Source organism: Argopecten irradians, chromosome 4 (assembly GCF_041381155.1).
Source record: "Argopecten irradians isolate NY chromosome 4, Ai_NY, whole genome shotgun sequence".
NCBI lineage: Eukaryota > Metazoa > Mollusca > Bivalvia > Pectinida > Pectinidae > Argopecten > Argopecten irradians.
In genome coordinates, this window is record NC_091137.1 from 31067499 (window position 1) to 31094809 (window position 27311).

At 33.8% G+C, this 27311-nt stretch overlaps 2 protein-coding genes across 2 annotated transcripts; both read left to right on the plus strand.

The window, feature by feature from the left end:
* The first annotated feature begins 36 nt into the window (after positions 1–36).
* LOC138321272 (guanine deaminase-like) lies at positions 37–19753 on the plus strand. Its single transcript, XM_069264831.1, has 14 exons — positions 37–715; positions 11720–11883; positions 12444–12535; positions 12989–13160; positions 13679–13766; positions 14237–14339; positions 14506–14533; positions 14948–15055; positions 15825–15932; positions 16318–16415; positions 16866–16933; positions 17081–17230; positions 17560–17706; positions 18239–19753. Exons 2-14 carry the CDS (start codon positions 11767–11769, stop codon positions 18307–18309), a joined length of 1350 nt encoding a protein of 449 aa, XP_069120932.1. The 5' UTR covers positions 37–715; positions 11720–11766; the 3' UTR covers positions 18310–19753.
* On the plus strand, positions 3413–9060 carry LOC138321273 (monocarboxylate transporter 12-like). Its single transcript, XM_069264832.1, has 4 exons — positions 3413–4065; positions 4597–4740; positions 6179–7030; positions 7345–9060. Exons 2-4 carry the CDS (start codon positions 4641–4643, stop codon positions 7512–7514), a joined length of 1122 nt encoding a protein of 373 aa, XP_069120933.1. The 5' UTR covers positions 3413–4065; positions 4597–4640; the 3' UTR covers positions 7515–9060.
* Positions 19754–27311: the final 7558 nt, after the last annotated feature.

Consider the following 27311-nt stretch of genomic DNA (forward strand, 5'->3'; position numbering starts at 1 on the left):
CACAATAATTCGAGGAAGAAAACACACTCAGCCGGATTTTCCCATAGGAGTCTGTTTTTCTATTTATGCAAAAAATGTAATTTCCGTCGTGGGGTAATTATAATCATTATGTAAAATTGTGTAACAACCTTTTAGAATTTTTATCCAAACCTTGAAAGGAATGTCGCCATTTCTCGTTTGATCATAATCAAGAAACTTTTTTGCACAGTCACTATCTGCTATTGTGGTAACACTAGCGCTGCAGTCGGTCGGAACACTGTTAGTATCACTAGGTATAATATGATGCTACAGCTGAAATAGAAACATTCGATAGCTGTGTGTATGTCAGATTCAGCGTGAGCAGCCGGCTAGCCGACGACGGTTATAGGAAAAAAATATTCAAACGAGCACAAAATTAGAAATCAATCTCACGCTGTATTTACAACTCGATCTGGAAGCTAGACTTACTTTGCTATATATATACTGTACAAAACCAACGTGAATCAGGGGTGATGCCAGATGACATACCAGGAACATACAACTATGGCCTCGATTTTGGACGTGTCGAGGCGGAGATGGCTTGTGTTAATTTCGTGTTTTTTCAGCATGTTCCTGTGTTCTGGTTTCCCGTACAACATGTCCGTCTTAAACATTCAGTTTTTACAGACATTTCAGAAAAGCAAAGCAGAAACTGCGTTAATTCAATCGGTCACAACAGGGATGCTACTTAACGCAGGTAAATGTTTTATTTCATACCTTGATCACATAGGGAAGATACAATTTTATATTTGTTCAGAATTATTAAAATCCTATACGATGTCATTATATATTTCTATTCGATTATATAAGTAAGACATTTACTTACTACATCACAATTCATGTCTATGCTCGATCGAGATCATATATATATAGGTAAGATAATATGTCAAATTTCTACTCGATCATATATATACATGTAGCAAGGATATAATTTCATAGATATATATATATCAATACTTGATCATATTTATACCCTGTCATATACCTACTAAATTGTATCGGTCTTTTCGTGAGATAATTGATACTGTACAAAAGATATAAAAAATGTAACTATTTTTTTTTTATTTCTGATTTCTATATTTAATTTCGGGTAACTTATCATTTAACGTGACTGAACACGGATAATGATGTTTATACCTATTATTTCATAATGAACTGTTCCAGCTACGAATTGAGAGGAGTGTCGGTGTATATTTTTTACTCTCTTTGCCAAAAAAATGTTTGGCAAATATGTGAAGACATGTACTGTTATGCACTGTCCTGCCCACGTATTTGTCAACATTAGAGGCCGCAGTGGCCGCGTGGTTAAGATGTCCCGACATATTACCACAAGCCCTCCACCTCTGCGATGCGGTTTCGAATCCCATGTGGGGCAGTTGCCAGGTACTGACCGCTGGTCGGTGGTTTTTCTCCGGGTACTCCGGCTTTCCCCCACCAACAAACCTAGCACGCCCTTGTATGACCCTGGCTGTTAATAGGACGTAAAAATAAACAAACCCAACCTAACCAAATCAACATTAGAATATCTATACAGGTAGTTCAGGTTGTCAGTTTGTCATCTGTATATATGATATATTATATATCATATGTACATACATGCTAAGGTGATATGTCGTTTTCAGACATTTCACCAGCGTCCAGATGGTAAAATCAATCTGAGTAAAATGTTATCTTTATATTATCTGTAACCATTATTTAGTACCTAACAGAGATTAGTTTACGTAGGATGTCGTGGAATCAATATAGATATTTTTATAATATTTGTCAGGGTGTTATAACTAATGAAAAGAGTAACATGATAAAATTTCAATCCATTTGAATGTAACTAGCATTGCCAAAGGCGGAGTTTAATTCAATTCATCAAGAATTTTTACCAATATACCAGAACTAATGAAAACATTTCCATCATTTGTGCTTTTACTGATGCATAAAGTAACTTGATCAAGTTTCAGTTCAATCAGATAGATCAATATTGTCAATAAAAGGACGGTAATGTACCTGTAGACGCCACATAAATAGATCTATGATCACGACGAGTATACATTCCGTAGCACTTTTTATAGTGTTAAGTTCCCCACCAAACTCATCTAACTGCATCCTTAAAATATGCGATTGTGGAAGGGGTAATGAATTAAATCATTGTTTGCTCCCATTTTCTTATCAATTTTCTCAAAACCCAGTGTTGAAGTTTTCAGTTGACCTTGGAAGTTACGTTTGAAAGTTATTTTATAATAGATGACATCAAATAATTTAGGTTGATAATAGAGCAATGAATTAGTTAGCACATCATAAATGTAATTAGAAACATTATATCGTCCTGTTTTTATGCCAATTTCGGTTGCAAAGTGTGTGTATAACTTTAGAAATACGACACTTGGTTTTCCTCGTATACAATATCCAACTCTGGTAAGTATGGCCATATGAAGGATGGAAACGACCATGAGAATGTATTATGACTGACATTAGGACGATTATTTTACTCAGAACCGCTGTATGTGGGACAAAACGTGCAGATTTGTTGAAATAATCTTGAAAGTTTAACATTTTGTTTTTAAAAAATGTATTCGCACGATGTTCAGATTACATTTAAACAATGAACAGGTACATTGGTATCAACTGAAACGTCTCCTGATAAACCGCCTCATTTTTTATGTAATTTACAACTACCATTAGCATGACAAGGTAAAACTGACTCAATGAGTTTGCGGTTTGCTTTTGTAAAGTCGAATCCGGACAAAAAAGACACTAGTAAACATAATTAACTGCATTTTTATTTGGGGACAAATATATATAGCAAAGGTCTGTGAACTTGTTTTCCTGAAATGTACATTATTTTGCATTATTTTGCCAAACTCTACACGCTACACACTTTACAAGTCAATAATAACGTTAGTTCCGATGCATCCACATTTTTATCAACTTTTATAAATAGTTATGTTCAAGTACTACATAAACAGTATAGTAGCATCCATATCTAATACCTTTAGCTATGGATGCTCTCTTTAGGGCAATCAATTGCAATTTTCTATACATTTAATAGTTATTAAAAACGATTCCATTACTTCTAATTCGTGTACATATAATTAAATGTTGTTTAAAAGTTGCTTAACCTAGTAACATAAACTTTGAAAAACAATCGATATTACTGAATTACCTCAATTTGAGCCTTCTAATCCATACATTTAATGTTGTTGTTTCTTGTTCAGCTTTTATTTGTTTCCCTTTAATAATAATCCATTACTAGTTAGTCGGGAGATGAACTTGTTGTGTGAAGCAGATTATATTTCAAAACATAATGATATGTATATGTCTTGTAAAATACTTTGTTTTTAAGTTATTTGATTTAAACTCATTTATCATCTTCAATCCACTTCATGACAGAAATAGGACCTACGATGTCATCATTAAAGTAATTTATATTTTCTGTGTACTTAAACTCGTACTATATCTGTATATCATCTGTAAAATACTTTGTAGTTTAGTTATTTGATTTCACCTTATTAATCATATTCAATCAACTTCATGATAGAATCAGGGTCAGTGATATTATGATTTAAGTGATTTTAGTACATCGACATATGCCATTATGATCAAACAAAGTACTGACAGTGTGCTGGATGCAAAGGTCAAAAAACTTTACATTAAAACTTCCTGTTGTACCAAACAAAACAAAATTTGGACTACATCAATGGTTTTTATTATCATATTTGTCGAGCCGTATTCGCCGACAGGCGCTGTATATAAATATCAAAGGATTACATACGCTTTGGAACAGTATTTATTCCTTGTTTACATATTAAAGAGTTACCTCTCTTGCTGGTAGATGTCTATTGTGACGTCAGTGTTTTGTGTGCCAAAATCATGTCGCTTTTTGTAGAAAGTGTGACGTAACGCTCGTACACATGACGTCATAATCGATACTTACTCGCTAGGGCAGATATAATGGATGATCCTCCTCGATACTCCACGGGTTACTATAACTGACGCTACATTATATCCACCCATGGACTACCTCATAGTAAAAGTGGAGACAACACAACAGAACAGGTACTTTAGTCCTTAGAGGTACACTGTGTTTGGTTATTTGGTGTCGTTTCTTTGTAGTCTTCAAAGGAAGTCTTTGCAGGCCTGTGATTTGTTTAGATTTTTTTTCTTATGAGCTGCCTTCAGTTTTACTATGAATTATCGAGGATGGCCTGTAATATGCAAATACAGAATAGCTTTGAAAACTTAAAAATAAAATAATAACAAAACAATATTGATAATACCGAGATCTTTATTTTATGATTGGAGTTCTGAAATTATTTTACATTGCTCGAACAAAATAAGTGAAAATTAGAAACAAAAAACATGTAAAAGTCAAATCATTGGCAATGTGGATATTATCGCTTATTCCAATTTCATTAAATCTCAGTAAAAAATCCACCCATGAACATACCGACCATTATATGTCCTTAGTTAAATTAATGAAACATAACACGAAAATTACCACACTGCCAACAGTTTGAAATCTTACATAACATAACCGGTTATATTCACACACGTACAGTTTTATGTTTTTTTTTTCGTTTTCTACAGGTTTCCCGTGTGGACAGTTTGTAAACAAATTTGGCGTTCGTGCTATGGGGATATGTGCCGGGGTATTAGCGTCTGCTGGTCTGATTTTGTCCTTCTTTGCCACAAGCATCGCATATTTGATAGCTACCATTGGCGTGGTGACGGGTAGGTTCAATAACAATACCATATAACCTGCAATGTTCGCAAGGATGATATCTTCATTAAGACAATGGCAAAATTTCATCAATGGAATAAATGAATAATTTATAAAACATAATGTACGTCTATGATCATATTAGGTCATATACAATTCATCACATGAAAAAGCCGAGTTAAAATGGAAATCGCGAAAACTCAACTGTGAAATAACCCACTAAAGACTAGCTTGAAAAGGCTTTTAACAACTTCCATTTTTCCATTTTATCATCACTTATAAATAGTTTTTACATGGTTTTTTTTTTACAGATATTGCATAACATTAGAAGTTAGGCATCTGCAATTATCCGCGGAAAGTGGACCACTTAAAACGTTAACACTAATATCTATTAAATTAATGACATTGAACAATTGTGTGCAGCTTCATATCATGTAATGTGTTTTTCGTATCCTGTTCAATAAAGGATTGAATCATGCTTTGGTCGATTTCATGGGGTTATGAATTGAGTTGCTCTTGAAAGAGTATGATTTTTATCGTTTTTTATCTAGAGCCATAAAACGTCTAAAAACGGTCTTAGGGCTTTCTGGTGGGTCCATGATTATATTATCTGTAACTTATTCTCAGATCTCTGTGTAACGTAATGGAAACGGAAAGGTTTTAGTAGCCTTTAGCCTTGATACAAGATAAACAACGTGTACATTAAAGGTAAATCAACATTCATTGACTTTTATATTGTATTTCTTATCGCCGTTTAGGTTTCGTCATTTGTTTGTAACTGAGACGTTCTAACGTAGTTTCGATACACGTCACACAGGGATATGGCACATTTTATTTTGCTTCGGTAGGCAATATTGCTGACTCGAACGATACACAAGAGTCACGGAGTCAGTAAAACAAGAGTTCATAAAAATGCTTTTAAAATTGTAGAAATCTTTCCGTAATATTTGCATTTTTGAAAAAACCCACCGCTGTTTAGATCTATGCCTAGGCCTAGTAGGAAGCTTCTTATGAAAAAGTAGGTCTAGATAAAATACTTTCTTGCGCGAAAACCGATGTTAAGATACCCAAGTTCATTAGCAAATGAAACCGGATTTTTTAAGTAGATTCATTGAGTCCAACTTCAGTGAAAATTGAAATAGTGTAGAATACTTTGTCCAATGTGTGTGGGTTTTTTTTACATACTCATACCTCTGATGGTAATGTCGTAAGAGAAACCAGCTTGAAGATCTGCTCGTAATGTCGCAAAAGATAACAGTTAGTAGCTCAGTTTATAATGTCGCCATAGAGACCAGCTCGTAGCTCTGATAAAAGTGTCTCAATATCATTACATTACTATTTTTGTATAAATAGATCGTACTTTGTCGGTGAAAGGAAATTTCGTTTCGGATGAATCTTTTAGTTTGATATTCAGTATGTATTTTCTAAATGTGTCTTTGTCTTATGCAGGTTTTGGACTGTCTCTCGCCTATGTTTCGATAACGACGTCAGTGGGGGAATATTTCACTGGGAAGGCGAGATTCGTTGCTCTGTCGTTTGTTGCTTCCGGTTCCGGTTGTGGTGCTATGGTATTTCCTTTCTTGTTGGATACACTGATTCAGACGTATGGATGGAGAGGGTGTCTTCTAATTGTTGGAGGACTGATGGGGAATATGGTAGTTTTCTTTGCTGTGTGTAGGCCACGTTTACTTCAAAAATCTGAATTATTGGTAACTGAAGAAATCTACCAGCAAACACAACATAATCAACAAACTATATACAAATTCGAAAATAGAAACTCGGAGACGAGCGGGTCAGAGTCTTTCATTCCGAAGTGCCAACATTCTTTTATTGAGAAGTTAAAATTGTTGACAAGTAATCATCCATATATTGTATTTATACTAGCCATGTGTTTAACACTGCCGGCTTATGATTCTACTTTGATCTATTTGCTGGAATACCTCAAAACTAAATCCTTTTCGGTGCATGAAGCCTTGCTGTTGTATTTCTTTATGAATGTAGGGAACACTAGCGGCAGACTATTGCCAGGGATGTGTAAACACATTCCTCACATGAGCGTGTTGGTTATACCTGCATTGTTTACAAGCCTCAGCTGTCTGTCCATTTTTTGTCTTCTGGAGGCTACAACATACTACCAACATGTATTCCTTATGTGCAGTTTTGGGATATCGATGGGCGGAAATGTGACGACAATGTCGATGACGACGATGAAGCTAGTCGGGCTTGAGAATTACTCCGTCGGTGTAGGAATATTGATGACCTTGGTTGGTCTGTGCTGTACGTGTTCCGGAGCTATTTCAGGTAGTCAATCTTTAGAAATATTAAACGTGGATATTGAAAGTTGTTAAAAAAAAACAATTTAAATGTTCAGTAATACCATTGAAATGTTCAGTAATACCATTGAAATGTTCAGTTATGGTAGCAGTACCTTAGTAAATTCATGCGTTGAATAGTTAATAGCAAAATCTGCATTATCTACTTAACGGGCATAAAAAGCCATATTTACAAAATGCAATTAATCTGAAAATGATAACAGTACAAAATATCCCGAGGAACGCTCAATTTCGTGAACATAGAAATCAGGTTGATTGATATATTTTATATTTATTTTACAGGCTGTCTGGTTGACATCTCTGGTTCCTATGTGGTCTCGTTTTATGGTGTTATCGTGTGTCACGGTTTAGGCGTATGTCTATTTATCATTGCTGTCATATTACGTAAATACAGAAAGGACAACGTAAAGGCATCTACAGACACCTCAACTTCAAGGAATCAAATGTTTTAATTCACCTTACAAATACATTGTAGTTTTGTTCATTAGTACACAGTACTTAATGCTATTTCGTGTTTTGTGTGTCTGTAAAAATACAGCGCCATAACAATGTGTTACACTTACGCAATTGATACACACTACATGCATATCTCAGTAATTTCATTTTGCTTGTATATAACGAGAATTTACTTTGGCTTCAAAGTTACGTTATCAAGTCATATAGAAGAAGATGATGTCGCCGTTTCATAAATTTAAAGTGAATAGTCGGGCAAAGATTGTTTGTTCGTTTGATTTGTTTGTTTGTTTGTTTGTTTGTTTTGTTAATAAACGTCCTATTAACAGCTATGGTCATATAAGGACGGCCTCCCATGTATGCGGTGTATTGCGTGTATGTTGTGCGAGGTGCGTGTTTTGGGAGACTGCGGTATAATCATGTTGTTTCTTCTTGTATAGTGGAACTGTTGCCCTTTTTATAGTGCTATATCACTGAAACATGCCGCCGAAGACACCAAGCAACACCTCCCACCCGGTCATGTTATACTGACAACGGCGAACCAGTCGTCTCACTCCCTGTACGCTGAACGTTAAGCAGGAGCAGAAACTACCATTTTTATAGAATTTGGTGTGTCTCGACCAGGGGACAGACCCCAGAGCCTTCCTCACAGGGGCCAACGCTCAACTAAAGGACAAAAGTAAAGCGGTGCCAAGGGAGGCATTAGGAAGGATAAAGTCAGTAAAGACGAAGAGAAATGATAAGATCCTAGTTAATATAACTTAAGTCGCCTTTTACGATCATGCAATAGGGGCAACAGGTACAATTCTAACGCCCTACCTGCAGGGCCATCGAACAAAGAAAGGCTAAAGTCGACTAAAATGTGTTTCTATATCCAGTATCATTTCTTATGTAATTGAAAAATAAAATCTGTCAAAATCGCTCTACATGCGAAGAAATTAATTTATATTACAGGAATCCTAAAACGTCCTCCCAGTTGGCTATATCCATGTCGTTAGTTCCACGAAGCCTCGCTTTTAAAGAGCTAATTTATTTTTAGAGATGTACTAAATATACGAGGGGATTTTACATAATTTCAATGGTCAAAACTGGACAACATAAACAGAACTTGACCGTCGTTTTAATATGTAAGGACTTATGTAATGAACGTTTTTAGACTGGTTTTCTTTGACCAACTATCCACTTTAAAAGTTGCTCAAAAGAATTGGGATTTTATTGAGTACCTTGGGAAATATCAAAAGATACATTTAAATAGATTATTAATAATGTGCAGTACACAAGATTTTGTATCATTTAAGATTTTTTTCCATAGATTAAATATCTAACAGTATTGAAAAGATTCATTTTACACATTATAAACAGACATTATGTATGAGGGTTTTATTTCATCTTATCATGTCAAATATTTTTTATGTAAGTACGATCGGTGTAAGACCTTTTCCAGTACCAAAGCATTAAATCTAATACTTTACATATGTCAGCATTGTCACCAAGAAGTCAAATATTTACCATAATAGCATTCATTAATTTGCATTATGACGAACCATTCCTATTAATTACTGTATTGTTTTACACTATGTTCAAATAACTTTGGAATTCGTGATTAAATAAGTAATGGAATAAAAATATTTGATTGAATAAAATGGTTGTTTGATGATTTTCCCCATTTATAGATACATAAAACACGATCAATTGAACGTCCTATTAACTGTGTATGTTTGACACAGAAAATAGATTTTGCAATATTTATTAAGATGGCAATAATGAATAAGATACATTATTTCAGCGTTTAATTATCTTTTCTTGTGACCTGCGACTTCAAAATAACGAATTGTATTCAACGTTGCAGTTTAAATACTGTACTTTATTGATTATTGAGTATGGTTTGGGATGAAACTTGCCAAAAAAATCTTGAAAATGAATGTTGTTCCGTTCTTATGTATTGATGACTTTATAAATCCAAACAATATTGGGAATGATGTTTATAATATAATTTGAATAACTCAGCAAGGAACTAATTAGGCTTGGTTTAGGTGTCAGTTATAATGTCGACCTGACATGTAACGAAGGAACCAACATCATTATGCTTTAAGAAAGTGTAGATAAAATGGACATCACAGGCCAATACATAAACTTTAAACATCACCAGCTTCTACATAAGAAACCAGTCGCTGTGAGCACTGTTCAATATATATGAGAACTAGAAGAAAAGATCCACATAGCTAAGGCAATGTGAATATCTTTAAGTTGTATTTCTTGTAATTTTCACCATCACAAACTCTCATAAAACATACAATGTGTGAATATGGATCCTTACACATAATGTTCGGATCCATGAGAGCACCAACAATATACTATTGGCATAGCGGTAAAAGTCGCATGAAATATCACACGGTTTGAAAGAACCGCCGCAGTCAACGCCATGTTTCAAACTTTCGGTTAATATTGGAAAACCGAGCTGCCTAACCTGACCGAAATCGGCGATGCCCATGTAGATTGAACCTCCCGAGCCGTATCACGTGGTTAATATCGGTAATACCCCTACAGATCGGATACTTTCGAGCTATTTTAAACGTGTACACTGTTCAATATATATGAAAAATCAATACAATTGTATTTTAATTTAGTTGTTTAATAACTTAGCGAATACGAACCTGACCAAAGTCGGTAAATATCGAATGTTTAAAACTTAAAGAGGCAGAGAAAAAATATGTTGAACACTCTAAATTACTTTTTCTATGCAAAATGCACATACCATACAACTTCGAATAAGCCTTAAACCTTAAAGTGAAAAATAAAAATAACTTTGAAATTAAAGAAGGTTTTGTTAATTTAACGTCCTATATACAGCCAGGTTCATGTAAGGACATGTCAGGTTTGTTGGTGGAGGAAAGCCGGATTACCTGGAGAAAAACCACCGACCAGCGGTCAGTACCTAGCAACTGCCCCACTTGGGATTCGAACTCGCGTCCCAGAGGTGGAGGGCTTGTGGTAATATGTCGAGACATATTGACCACTCGGTCACGGCGCCACCAAAAAATGAATTGACACGCAAATGAATGACAGCATATATAGCACAACAACAAAGCCAAATGCTAAGTGGTCACATCGAATATCAAAAGTATATCTGAAACCATCCAGAGAATATACTTAGGTGATGGCATAACAACAACCATGAAAACACGCAAGACAAAAGAAAATATATAGGAGGAAATTGTAGCAAATCGGATACAAGAAATACGATGCATAGTATATTGTATCAACTCAGAAAAGCATACGCAATTTTAAAGAAAGCAGTCCAAGGCATTTTCAGATCAATAACTCGGCTGCCACACAGAAGAACCAGCGATAGACTGGTAAAACTCGGGAAGTATTGAACGGGGGGAGGTTTTGTCTAGCAGCAATAGATAGAAAATTCGTCTGGGTACATTTCCGCTGTTGAAAAGGCGAAAAATCTTGCTTTTATGCTTTTTCTCTTTCCCTTTGACCAATCTGATTGAAACCAGCTCTTCAATACGCAGCGTATTGAAAAGCTGGTTGCAATCAGATTGTTCCTTTGACATGCATAGTACATATGCAAACGAAAAACAAATATATTTTAATGCTGATCTGATGAAGAACGTTGATAGCCATTTAAATCTTGTAAGTTTTGAAATATATTAGCTGTTAGGAATTCAAACACATGGGTATTCCTTACTAGATATTTCGATACAGATTACAAAATCAAAACAAAATCGGTATTATCATTAAAATTTTTTGATCATGATAATGAACTTCATTGAAAGGGGATATCTGCATTTAGCCGAAAGTTAATCTACCACATGCTCCTCAGACAATAGTATTGCAGTCTATATAGTTAGCAAAATATGACACAAGATAATTAGATAAGTACATTTAACAGATTTATAAATACTAAGACAAGCACCAATTAGAAAGCTTTTTCGCGTGCATTTTTTCGCTATTTCGCGTGTTGAAAAGACGAAAAATGATTATGGCACTAATCATCCACCATACTGAAGCTCTGGTATTATCATCATAATATTATTTATATTTTAATTTTATACTAAACTATGAAGCATAATGCGGAATTTCTACATTCTCTCTCTCTATATATATATATGCAGACTCACGTACTTAATATTTTATGGTGATGATTTATATGAATAAATTAAAAAGTTATATAACATCTGTTACATGTTTGCAGACTATAAATACTTGTGATGTGTACATGTATTGAAGACAGTATTAGCCATGTTTAAGGATGCATTACATATACCGTTTGCTATCAAAGGAACCATTATCCATTCAACACAAACCTCAGCCTTAGTGATATTACGTGACTGCTGGATCGGTGTCAGGTCAGGAAAGGTAAGAAATATAACCGCTCTATAATTTAAGGACCAGTTTGATGAGGTTGATGGACGTTAACGCTGTCCTTTATTAGAATGAATGATTAGGACACCATCCTGTCGTAAATCATGTTAGGAAGAATGGAGAATTAAAGCTTTACATGTCGAAAGGTAGATCAAGCCTACATATGCCAGTTAATATATCACACATCTTTATTTGATTTTACGCGGTGACTGGGAATTGGCATGAAAATGATAAAGTTATTGTTTGTGAACGGAATACTGTGTGAACGCAATACTATTTCGTGTAAACGCAATACCAGAAACATATATACATATATGTTTATATTTTTCTGGCAATACTAAAGCCTATGAACACAATACTATTGCGTGTGAATGAAACAATTATTAGTTGCGAACGCAATAGTAATGCGTCAGAACCAAATAACTATTGAGTTCAAACGCAAAATTACACACAAAAACGTATGAATGCAATAGTTTTGCGTTCACAATGTGGGTTTTTAAATCAAATAACATAACAATTTATGTTGCATTTAGCATATATGTTTTATTTTGTAGATAGTATATTTACAACAAAATGACAATCGAATCATTGAAGAATTGAAGAAGCATGATATTGAAGAAGATAATATCATTTATCTGCAAGAGCCGTTAGTATACAAAATTATATCGCATAAAAAATGGATTGTTGTGTCCATGAAGTAATATAATAAGCTGGTACAGGACAGCTTACATTTGTTGATGACTGTTCCGAGTTGCTAATCTTCTGTGAACATAATCGCATATTCATGTTATATATTTCCAAGTAGGTTCCCGAAACAAACTTGCAATTAAAGTTAGCATATTATTGAAAATGATATTTTCTATTGCATCAAATTTATATCTTAGCTTATCACGTTCAGCAATCAACTCGTTTTGTTCTCTGATGCGTCCTTAATGCCATTATGCTATATCAGAGTTACTTCCCTTCATTTCTTTCTACCCGTACAAACGGGTTAAAGGGAAGTAACACTGATAGATCAGAATCTTGGATAATAAAGCAATAAGTTTAGAGAAGTCCCGTTTTGAAACATCTCAATGTATGTTATATTAATAATTTACAGAAAATTCGTGGTGCCTGGATTTATCGATACCCACATTCATGCATCACAGTATCCAAACTGCGGTAAATGTCTGGATGAAGGCATGCTTTCATGGCTTCAAAAGTACACCATTCCCACTGAAGCTAAATTTGCTGATGTCGACTTTGCAAGGACACAATACAGAAAAGTTGTTGTAAGTACGGCCAAATCACCCAAGGCATAAATAAAAAACTTAACAGTCAAATGGTGATTATCCACAGGTCATATGCGATGGAATTTGTCATTTGGGTCTTAGGTAGTATGTTTTAGAAGTAGTTAGTTAGATAGTTTTTACCATGTCAAATAGTGCCAGAGTGGATAATCGTTCCGTCTTCTGGAATGTATTACGCAATATCTATCCATCTCTTTAACACTTGATCGTAATATAAGTCAATAGACATAACTAGTGATACTTATAGTTTTCCGTCGGGGACACCGGCCCAAAGAAAACATAATGCGTTGTGAAGCAAGCGAGTTTGTTTGTTACAAGAAAATGAACAAATAAGGATTTGAACTAGAATAATATATCTAAATATCACTTACTTGGTTAATATCGATGCGGCAGAAGTATTAATTAGTTTTAATATAGATTATTAATGCAATACACTTTCCTTAGTTTACAGATTTTATAACCTGATATTGTCGTTTGTTTACATTATGGTATCGTTGCAGTCCCGGGTTGTCAAGAACGGAACAACAACAGCTTGTTACCTAGCAACAATTTTCACCGATTCTACGTTAGAACTCTGTGACATCATACGTGAGTGATAACAAATGATACGTATCATATAGAAATAAGATAGCTTTTAAAAATAATTTGAAAATGTATTGGTAAATGATTTTTTGATTAACGTAACGTCAATGAGACCACATAGTAATACATGTGATTCTAAATATTCATATTTTCGAGATAAGTCGACTTACAGGTTAAGAGGTTTACTTGAATGGTTTGATGAAAACAAGCTAAGGCTTGAAGTTATTGGGGCCTTGTAGTCATATTGATTCGAGTTATTAACGAGTGCATATATTAGATAATTTACAGTATATATGCGGTTTGTTTTTCACCATACACAAATGTTAATAACAATAAAATAACAAAACCTTTTCTCGATCTTGATTGGTACTGAATTAAATATCAAAATGTTGATATTTTTCTTTGTTCTAGTTTCTGCTTTTTGAACAAGTACTTTATTTCCAAGCGTAGAACTGGTTTATATATTCTCGTTGTAGAAAGCGTAGGTCAGCGAGCAGTCGTCGGTAAGGTTAACATGGACCAGAACTCCGCTACCTATTATATAGAGGACACAGTTACATCAGCACAGGAAACCGAACGGTAACATTACATGTCATATATACCTTTAATATTGTTTGTGCTATTCGAAAACATTTGGTTTCAGTTACATCTTAGTGAAAAATCTGCATTGCTACTATCTACCTTACATATAAAATATGCTTGATTTGTGACACTTGAATAACATAAATGCTTCCTTGTTTTCTAGATATATCAACGAGTTTACACGGAAAGAGGTTTGTATTTTATAATATGCATACATGGTAATATTTACGCAAATAATTTTAAAGTTCTGTTACAAATACAGCTCACTATGTGTGAATCATTCATATCAATCCATCCATATGTATATTTTTCTTTTACTTTGGTCCTGTTCCTCTTGTTCTCCATCTATATTTGTTCATACAATGTATACGTATTATGTACATTGGAGTAATGCCATTTGAATAATCAAAGGTGTTAATTATAAGCCGTTTTAATATTTCAGTAAAAATAATACAAAATGCGTCCTTACAAAAGTGATTGACGCGTCATCGCTATTTTGTCATTGCGAAGGAATGAAAACCCCACAGCAAAAATAATTTGCTATAGACAGCCATATTTAACATCACTGTTTGCATTTTTAAAATCTCTGTCGTCTTGAATTATAGTACACACATATAAAACCTTGCATCACACCACGGTATGCTGGCAATTGCTCGATGGAACTAATGGAACAACTAGGACAAATTGCCCGAAATCACAATCTTCATATACAGGTAATACAACCACGTATAAGCGTTTGTTTGTGTGTTTGTTTGAGTTTGACGGCCTATCGGCAACCAATATCATTTAAAGCAAAACTACGTTCCTTCGCCTTCCAACTTACGGTTTTAATGCCTTATTAAAAGTTTATATACCTATGCCTTTCAGTCAGCTTTTGATGTATTGTACGATCTAGCATTTTATACAGGCACAACTATTTTCTCATTTTATAACGTTTTTGGTATTTATGCGGATGAGATCCATACTCTAAAAAAATGATGGCAAAACTGTTTCCAATCATTGAAATAGATATGACCGTGTCGATTCATTAAAGGTACATTATATTGTACCCCTTAAGAACGAAAAATCAAAGAATGGTATATCTACGACTGAAATTACTACAAGAAGTTCACTTTATAATACCATTCGTATTTTTTTAAAGGAAGAAATTTAATGAATTTTATCTACGAAATACTAAGTTAAACGTGCCCCTTTGACTAAAATGATATTACCTTGCTAGATTTCGTCTTCGGCCTCCGCTCGCCGAAGGTTCTACTGTATTTTCCATTATGATTATATTTGCTTCCTTTATCTTTTTTGTGTGATATTATTGATTCTTTATCATGTGACCACATTTGTATCTGGTATTTCTTGATAAATGGTCAGAGCTGCCCTGAACATTTTATCCTATTTTCAACAGCATTGTTGGTATTACTTCTTTGGATTATACAATTTCAACTTGTTTGAACAATGAAACTGAATTATTTATCAAATTTCATTAAGACCCATCTTGCGGAGACAACGGAAGAATGTGACATGGTTATGAACCTTTTTCCTGGTCACAACGCGTACGCTGACATATACAGCAAAGCCGGCCTGTTAACACGAAAGGTATTTACAAAGGTGGCATTTTAGATACATTTTTTGCATGAATTATTAAATGTTTCATAGTCGGGGACAAACGTTCACAAAATAGCGAAATTATAGCTTACACTTCTCTGAGATACAATCTGAAATTCAATGATTAAATTAACAAGTTAACAAGTTTATCCTAAATATCAATTTCAGCACTCAGTTTTACATAAGAAAATGGTTAAGAATAATACGATTTCTTCAATTTCTTTAGTGTATAGATAATCTGCTAGAAAAAATGTTTTTATTACCTTTTTAAAATACAATGTGTTTTTTCTACAAAACTGTGTGTCTCATATTGTCTATGTGTTCAGTTCCTCGCGGTTGATTATAACCAAACACTTCGTTGTTATCACCTTTACAGACAGTCCTCGCCCATGGGATACATCTGACGGCTGAAGAACGCAGACTTATCCGACTACAACAATCCGGCATTTCCCATTGTCCTAATTCTAATATAGCGTACGTATTGTTATACTATGAAAATAGTCTGACTCTTCATATATATGAAATTGTACAAAAGCAACAAATGGATATGTCTGATAAACCAATAAAATACAGCTTGCATTGTCACTTCAACAGTGGTATTGGTAGTTGGTTATTATAATTGTTTTAAATAGATGAAGACCAATGCCATCACAGAAAAGTGCAGAATACCCTTTATCTAGGATTTTAACAGATAATTGCGGTTTTTCGCTATTTTTTTTTTATATATATATTTAGAATGCACTACTTAAAGTACTAACAAGAACCATGCCAGTCTTACACTTGATTAGCGAAAAATGGAAAAGTTTGGAGACTTTCAAATTCACCAGCAAACATCTACTACATGTATATTGACCATTTATTATTCAACTCAATGTCATTCATTAAAATATCGTGACACAGAATAGTTATTTTCATATTTAACAGAATACGTAGCGGTTTACTTGATGTAAGGACGTGCCTTGACGAGAAGATAAGTGTTGGCTTGGGCACTGGTATGTGTTTAAAGCGCTAAAATTACTATTTGATTAAGTTTGACAAATCATGTTCGTGGTTAATGGGACCTCTGAATTATTTTAAAAGAACGATTTTTAAAATTTACTTTTACAAGAAATTGTACATTTGTTTAATATCTCTATCAGATATTTCTGGGGGCTACAGTTCTTCCATTTTAAATGCCATGAGGGCAGCCATCTGTACTTCCAATACCATCGCCATACTTAAGGGTCCAAACTACAGGCAACTCGACTACAGGGAAGTGTTTAAAATGGCTACAATAGGAGGAGCTGAAGGTATATTTAAAAAAGATAACATGTAATTTCGCAACTGATAACTTTGATTTGTTTGCGGTGATTTGTTTTACTGAATATTGATTAGATAAACGGTATTAATGGAATTTTGTTTTACGAAATTTTATATCAACTTACTTTATGCGAGTATATTTATAATATTATTTTTATTAAATTCCGCGAAGAAAACTTCATGGTCTCATCAGCACTATTTTGCGACATTTGTGTATATTTTCCAAAGTCAAATAGTCTGTAAAATGTTGAAGCATGCTCGTACCACACCCCATTTATTATATAATTTGTATTTTTCTTTTTGTGTTGATGATTTTCAGTTTTAGAGATGGATGATGAGATCGGTAATTTTGAGGTCGGGAAGGAATTTGATGCCCTCGTAATCGATCCTGCTGTTGAAGGAGGGCCTTTCGACGTGTTTCGGGATGATACAATAGAAGATGTTTTTCAGAAATTTGTTTTTCTAGGTAACTATTACGGAGGATTGCGCTCAATTATTTGCATAGATTGTTTTTCAGTAGAAAATATTAAAATATGACAACATGTCGTGCATGTCGTCCATGATCCCACTATAACAACTAAGTGGCTGGCATTTGGTTTACTTTTCAACTACACGTGGTTATTTTAAGAGAACACTCTCGGCAGTATTTTATCGAGCAGAGTTGTTTAATTTCATAAATGGGAACATCGATCCTAATAAATAGGAATGTGTACGTTTTCCCGGCATTGCGTGCACGACACATTATATATAGAAATATGCCACTGAAGTAGCGTAGGCCAAATCTGTCCTACGATTTCATGTTTTAATAGGTAATGCGAGTTGACTATATTTCGTAAAAACAATAAAGCTTAATAATTTACACAAGTTAAGCGGACTAGCATCTAGCTAGGTATTGGTTGTGACGTGATGCATAAGTCAACGTAATGTCATATTTTTAGTGTAAACGACGCAAGTTTCACTTGCAAAATAATGACGTCACATTTTGTTTCTGTTTTCAGGTGACGACCGAAACATTTCGAGAGTATATGTATCCGGACATAACATCTTACGAAATTTAAGAAATAATTAACTGGATGTCAGAACCGCATTGTTTTAAAACTTATATAAGGATTGACATTTTGTGTTATAACTAAAGTTCGTGACTATCTGATTACTGTAATATATAATATTTAACTTATACTGCTACTACAGTAGCCGGAGTCAGGGCCTTTGTTGATCGTCAACTATCATAACGGTGGCCCGAGTGTTACTACATGTAATGGGATGTTTTTGTTACATTGTTTATCATTCTGTAAATTTGTTGATGTGAGAAAAGTGTTTGTCATCAACTGTTCTATACATTTGATAGTTTATACCGCTAAAACCCAAATGTTGTCAAATATAGCATATTATCCTGGCGAACAAATTTTAAACTACGTTTTGTTTTTATTACTATATCTACCCTTTACAATAACCACTATCACGTCAGGACATCTATATGTGTTTTTATATTGTAAATCAAATCCGAAAACTAAGAACCGCTATGTTTCCGAAACAAAATATGAAAGTTTATGAAGGATAACATGATACTATGAAAATTAATTGCCTGAGATGATGATACAACACAAACAAGATTCCCTTATTTATCGTAGCTAAATTCATTTTGCTCTATCACCCTGCATCATTTTGAAGATTATATTTGTTCAGAAAGCGATAAGACTTGTAATAACGGTAAACCTAGACATTTTGGATTCTACAACATTATAAATTGTCAAATAGTTATACATTAATTTTACATTTACAAACATTTGGTTAAGAAACATGTATTACCTTCAATAAGGTTATTTAAAACATTTTGGGAAAAAGACCTAAATAAAAAATAGACCTCCGACATGGCCCCTATGTATAGAAGATTGAGCCCAGGGTAGAAGTTTGACCGGTCCACTGATTGGCTGCTTAATCATGAAATTCAAATATAAAAATGTTTTCTGACAGGTAATTATTCCTAGATAACAATGATTCAAGATTCAAATTAAGGTTCAAAATATCAACTTTTATACTTGATATGTAAAAAAACCATTAGAATTTTAGGATTTTTTTTTTTCTGTGGAAAATGCACCCTATTTCAAAATGGCTTCCCTGGTTGAAGTTTAAGCTGAAGGGCCCATACTTATATGTTTCTATCTGTTAATTTTAGCTGTTTTGATTATAAATTACAAAACTTTGCCAAAATTTAACACTGTGGTTTTTGCAGACTTATTTAGTTGGTTGGTCTCTTTATTTTGTTATCATGTTCATAATATTGGTGTATTATCTACTTTTTGTTGAGAACTTGACAACAAAATATGATGGTCTAAAAAGAATAATTGTGTATTGTGACGTAACAAAACACAACTGAAATGATCTACATGTACATTGAAGCTAAAAGAACTAAAAGAAGGGCATGCTATCTTATCAAAGTTGTATTCAGTTATATTGGTTATATCTTTATATGCCGACATCTTGATAAGAAAATACAGACGATCATGTCTTGGAACGGTTTTGTGTTTCGTGTTTTTAGCATTAGTGTCAGGTAAGTCCTGTTACTTTACGTTCCTGCAAAGTATTGTTGTAGCATTTTAAAAGATGGTATCTTGTGTGAAATTTATAACAGTACTTAAGCGTGGATAGTTATGTTGTTGTATACTTTGAGCTATTACTAACCATGTATAAAGTTCTCCCACATGGAAGAAAGGAGGACAACAATCAAAAATTAAAGTGAACAGTCGGGCAAGGATGGCTAAAGTCGGTAAAAATGGTGTGAATGTATCCAGTATAATTTCTTATGTAATAGAAAAATAAAATCTCTCGCCAAAATCTGTCTGCGTACGAAGAAATTAATTTAAAGTACATTGTATAGGAATCCTAAAACATCCTCCCGGCTGACTATGTCCGTGGTTACATTTCCACGCAGCCTCGCTTTCAATGCTTTCAACTTTCCTTTACTTTAATGGTCAGAACTGGGAAACGTAAGCAGAACTTGGCCGTCGTATTAAAATGTGAGAACTTTTGGAAGGCCAAGGAACGCATTTAGACTGGTTTTCTTTGCCCGACTATTCACTTTAACTCTTGTCATCGTACATTTTAATAATAACAATATTCTCTACATTTATGGTTTTTATTGCATACATTTTACAGGTCAAATGACAATAAAAGGTCTGAACCGTTTTCAGAGTAATATGAAGAGCTCACAAAGGGGTGAGTGCATTCGTTAATAAATTTCAAAAATAATTCATAAATTTGCAGATAACAGCGTTTATTTGTAGAACCATCCCTACAATATCATAACGATACGGTGACAAATATATTCTTGTAATTATACCTGACTCATTCTCCATCAATTTGATTCTAATTTACATGGGGATGTTCAAAAGAGACTGGCTTATCATTATTATGCAGCAATATCAATTTGATGATTACCTAATAGTCGGTTAGTTTCACCAGTAAAAAACTTTTGCTATCCTTAATAGGAAAAATAATATTTTAGAGAACCACCCCAATTCAATACGGCGGTTTCCAATTCCCAAAACTTTGTGGGTAAAGAACTATTAACCGTCGATTAGTCCCACCTTCCGTTGATTATGAAATCTTCATTTGACGTGATTTTTATGGCGTCATAATCACCAGAAGGTGGGACTAATCGACGGGAAAAAGCAATCTCTTCCAGGGTGCATTGCGGTTCCCACAATTTCACCTCTGTAAACGGCCCAGCGAAATTTAAAGATTCTTGAAAAAACGTATTTCGGACGCATACTAAATTCTTTAATACATATTGTAAGTTTCCTTTCATAAAATTTTCCTGTAAAAGTCTGTCAGTTCTGACGTACTATAATTTGATCATTCAATATCAAGCAAAACAATAATGGATTACTTTGTGGATACGCTAGACTACCTTGTAAGTAGATAGTCACGACTTGCATACGACGTCCGCCATTTAAAACAATCACTGTGACGTCATCTATACAGGGGACGCATTGTATCACACAATCGTCATGACGTTATATTCTGTGACCCTAGGTCAACAGACGGCCAGTTCGTGAGCCGTTGACAAAGATGAATGTGGGGACTGCAATGAACTCAGGGGGAGATTAGGTAAATAGTACTCTGTAGTATCTTGTACGTACAACTTAGTATCTTGTACGTATAACTTAGTATCTTGTACGTACAACTTAGTATCTTGTACGTACAAGATAGTATCTTGTACGTACCAGATAGTATCTTGTACGTACAAGTTAGTATCTTGTTCGTACAACTTAGTATCTTGTTCGTACAACTTAGTATCTTGTACGTACAAGATAGTATTTTGTACGTATAACTTAGTATCTTGTACGTACAAGTTACTATCTTGTACGTACAACTTATAGTATCTTGTACGTACAACTTATAGTATCTTGTACGTACAAGATAGTATCTTGTACGTACAAGATAGTATCTTGTACGTACAACTTAGTATCTTGAACATACAAGTTGAGTTGAACTGCTGTTCATCACCGCAGAATTGAGTCACCCGCCTGATATTTTTCGTAATTAAAGATAGTCGGTCTACTTTGCATTGCTTCAAGCACGATCACAGGTTTATTAACTTATTTGACAATATTAAAAATATAAATATATATTAATGAGAACAATATCTTTTTCACAATCGTAATTTGAAATTGCCGGATTATGAGTTGAAACTGTATAGTCACTAGCATTATTTTGAAACTGACACTGTATAGTTCCTTTCGAGAAAACTGTATAGTCGCTTGTTTTATAGATAAGATACATTTAGTGATAAAATGGATATGATACATCTCCGATGAATGATAAGTTTTATCTATTAAACAAATTCGTAATTTTCTTCAGTAATAAAAGTTAAATACTTCACAATGGTGCCATTATTGGAAATGTTTGAGCATTTATTTTACTTCAGAATAGTAGTATTGAAAATAATTAACTGCCTCCGAAAAAAATCCTAGGCATTATGCCCTAATTCGAATGAGTTACTGATTGCACAGACAACAAAAGCAAAACAAATTATTTCATATGTGTTTTTGTGTTTATTAGACATATATACAAACATCAATTATTATCCAAATGATGATCATAGTAAAAACTCTGTTATAAACATTTACATATATGTGTTCGGAAACTTATCACAGCATTACAACTCCACAACATATATTCTTTTCTCCCTTTGGCTTAAACAAAGTTTACGTAATATACGTATAGCTTCATGCTATGCCATTGTGACAGTAAACCAGCCACAGCCTTTAATACCGAGAGTTTCAACATTATACTATCTTGTACGTACAAGATACTAAGTTGTACGTACAAGATACTAAGTTGTACGTACAAGATACTAACCTGTACGTACAAGATACTATCTTGAAGGTACAAGATACTAACTTGTACGTACAAGATACTAACTTGTACGTACAAGATACTAACTTGTACGTACAAGATACTAACTTGTACGTACAAGATACTAACTTGTACGTACCCTATAACCCTAGATCGTAATAAATGGATCTATGTCAGTAAGAACCCTAGACCGTAATGAATGGATCCATATCAGTAAGAACCGTAGATAGTAATGAATGGATCCATGTCAGTTAGAACCCTAGATCGTAATGAATGGATCCATGTCAGTAAGAACCGTAGATAGTAATGAATGGATCCATGTCAGTTAGAACCGTAGATAGTAATGAATGGATCCATGTCAGTTAGAACCCTAGATCGTAATGAATGGTACCATGTCAGTAAGAATCCTGGTTCGTAATGAATGGATCCATGTCAGTAAGAACCGTAGATAGTAATGAATGGATCCATGTCAGTTAGAACCCTATATCGCGAATTCATCTTTAGATATTTTATTGAAAATAATGAAGACATGAAATATTGTATACGCGAAAATCAAGTAATTGACACTAATGTACATGTATTATTTATATTTATATTGTAGACCCAAACAAGAACAAGACGTGCTACTTTACCAGTGGGACAGACACGCACATAGAGGGCCAGTGGGAGTGGACTACTAATCAACAGAGATTTACTTTCACTGACTGGTATCCTGGTGAGCCCAATGACGATTATAATCACCATGGCGGAATGGAAAACTGCCTTTGTATGTACGGCCATTATGATTTCCAGTGGAACGATATGCGCTGTGAGCTAAAAAAAAAACTTTATTTGCCGGACGGACCAGTAAGTGATATATGATTTTGGAATTTAAAAAAAAAGATTTCCAAGTTGTAATTTATTTAAGGACAAAACGTGACACTGGGATTTCATGACACCTCAGAATCACTAACCCATTCTGATTTTTGATTTGGATGTTTCATATAAAACTGCCAAACAAAATTAGATATTTCCGGTACTAACAGTATGATAAAGGGCTATCCAGCAGTTAAGCAACGATTGTTCGTGTCAAATTTTGGTAACAAACAGCATGTCCTTAACATGGGCCCGTCATCACTAACATTGGTGAACTGAGGCGATTTATTTTTTTAACGAAAACATAACGAATTCCATCCATGATGTATTAAAATAATCTCGATTGAACTGATAAATCCAGAGTCGACAAAACTAATTTATCCAATATAGTAATTTACAAATTCATCTTACTCAGCATGCTATTTTATGTTTCTTTTGTGTTTTTTCCCTTCTGATAGAAATGTAATATATATGTCATGTCAAGTTTAGGTTGCTGTCCCATGGAATTGTAAATGTGTTATATGCAAAAAATCGAAAAAAAAATTTAAAAAAAATATATATAAAAAAAGATGAATCCAGAGCAACATTGTTCTTGTGTCTGTTATTACCATTGAGCTTTGTGAACATATTTAGACTGAACTTCGCAGTGTAACTTTCCATTAATTTCCCGTAGTTGTGTCGTGTAATTGCTATTAAGACTGTCAATGCTTACTGCCAATTGGCCTTGTGAATGAAAAAAAAAACCCGAATGGTTTTGAATGTACTCTCATGGAACCCGATACGTCGTTTATTACACAATGGCATACCGCACCAGTTCAAAAATGAAGTCATTCATATACCACAATATGTGAAAATCACGAACGAATAGATTAAATCTAAATTCATTTGCCGGACAAACTTCGCCAAGTCAACACATTTCCCCTTTATGAGTCTATATAAGGTGATGGCCAAACAATTTCGGCTACATTAACGGAAATATATATCAGAACCCAAGCAAGTCACTGTTTAATCCAAAGGACCTCTGGTTATACTACCTAACGGTGTAAATTCTTTTTCAGATCTCATCAACACAACGGTTAATTTTACTTATGACGTCCACCAACCTAGTACGATAGCAACTGGAAATTGTACTCGAGTGTTTGGAGTCAATTGTTGTTTGTACTCATTTAAAAATAAATCAATTAAACTAATACAGTTCCTTTATACTTAATGTTCATTTTATTAATTTGTTTTAGATAAATATTTTCGTTAAATATTTTCAATAATATCATTGTAATTATTTATTTGCATAAGTCATTTTAGAATATGACGTAAAAATCATTTTAATAACAATTCATGTAATATTAGCCAACGCTGTCTACATATGGATAATACATTAACAACTTTTTGTCATTCTTCATTTTTTTCTACAAACATTGAACATTCGCTCACAATTGTTTATAAAGCAATGCAATCAAACAGTTGCAAGAACAATTGTTACATCGACGATGATCACTAAAATGACGCCAGCATTGCCTTATTGGAATTTAAAAGTTTACTAACGAGAGTTTAGTAAAAAGATTACTAATAGTCACGCGCTGGGAAACTTGTTTATCGTCTACATCCCGGGGATGTAACCACCTCAAAAAAATGCGACATAATATCTTTCCGCCATAAGATATAGTTCCTGAATAGAGAGCTAATGTTTTGCTGTTTATATATCAAATAGGAAATAGGAAAATATAACTATGACAATTACCCCCTGCCATAATTTTGGTTGTGTCGAAATCGATAACACTATTTTCACTACATAATTGTATATTATATCAAAATATCCAGAGTATTCATATCGGAGTACGTAGTAATGTACGGTAATATAATTGTCAATAAAGAATAAACTGCATGTTTACTATGATGGCATAATGAAATGTCAAATAGGGCTATTGCATTAAATGGTAACTCCAGTAACATTATATGTTAAATGGTCTTAAGACTGTATACATTAAAGAGCTGAGACATTTACATCAAAGCCGAAAATTAAAGGACCACAACGTGTCTGGAAAAAACAAAAAATATCAATGACAAACAAAACGTTAAAACATCTAAATACATGGTCTAAAAAGGACGTTATAAACATTTGAATGTTTATTTTTGTTAATGACAGACAGACAGACAGACAGACAGACAGACAGACACAGACATTCTTAATTTCCTCTTAATAGAGATTACATTGTCTTGTCGTTTTCAACATTTTCACAACTTTACATAATAAATATTACATATGTACCATATTGTTTCAATCTCATTGAGTCACTTAGTTTGCATTTTGTATAATGACGTTCATTTCTGTGAACATTCCACCGAGTTTGTTACTAATAGCAACCATCATGTTCTCTCATTCTTAAGGATCACTTAATAATTTTATTTTTCTTGTACATACACGCTATTATCTTGTACGTACAAGTTAGTATCTTGTACGTACAACTTAGTATCTCTTACGTACAAGTTAGTATCTTGTACGAACAACTTAGTATTTTGTACGTGCAAGTGAGTATCTTGTACGTACAAGTTAGTATATTCTACGTACAAGTTAGCATATTGTACGCATAAGTTTTTTTTTTTTTTTCCCATATTTTAATTAATTATTTTAATTATGCACTTCCACCATTTTCACATTAATTACATATACAATCATTGTTTACACATCCATTCAAAAAAAATTTTACTTTATCACTAGAAGTCAGGTCCGAACGGTCGATATATTTTTAGAGTTTACATTTTTATAAGGAACTCAGGCTAATGTACTCGATAAGACGAACATTAGCTGTATAATTTTATAACAGTCACCGTACCAATTACACACGTGTCTTCATTCACTCCAGCGGCTTACGTTCATTTTGCTCACCGCTCTCATTCGCCACCATGCATGAAGTAAGTATTACAATTTACATATATACAATAGTAATAAGAGTCTACATAATGTGTTTCTGTGTGTATTAGTATTTTTTTCTTGATGTTTGTTTTGTTTTAAATAGTTTTACTTATATTCGAAATATGATCTGGTTTTGAGTCTAGAGCCACGTGGTGCATGTGGTAGACTTCATGATATACAATATAACTATGCGATATACATGTATAAATAGATGTGATATTCACGAATTATGCATACTCTTTGAGATGTATGTGGTGGTTCTTATGTATTTAAATATTATTTAATATGTCTAATTTATTACTTTAGAAAATCCCTTTTGCGGCCTCGAGCTCGTTTCTCAAGTGTACAGTGTACATGTGTGTGCGGGGTCGCTGTGTTTACAGTTCGTGACCTTGTATATGTGTAGGCCTAGGCATCTAGCTTGTGTTTGTTGTTATTGATTTTTGTTTATATATTTTGAAATATTAGAAAAAGGATTTGTTGTTTATTTAATTTTATGGTTTATTTCATTTTTGTTTTATTCCAGGTTCACAAAAAAGGATTTAAGAATAGTAAAGAAATGGCCTGAAGAGAATTGGAGTTTTGTGTTTATGTAATCATTAGAGAGAACAGGTTGGGGACACCCCCGTATATGCGTAATGCTCCTGTATTTACGTAACACTCCCGGAAATGCGTAACAAAAACATCCTGTAAATGCGTAATAATACACGGGCTTTTCAATTTGCCACGACTTCACACCTTTACTGGGCAAAAGCGCATGATGGCTGGAGTTGCGGTAAGTAATGGACACATTGTTATCATGTGTATCATACAGTAAAATGAAATTCGTTATCAATATTTTAGCGAAAACCACTTAAAACAATCGTGTTCATGTTGTTTACCTGTGTGTGACTTCACTTTAACTCCAAATTATATCCAATACAGCTACTATTTCCCCTCTTTTT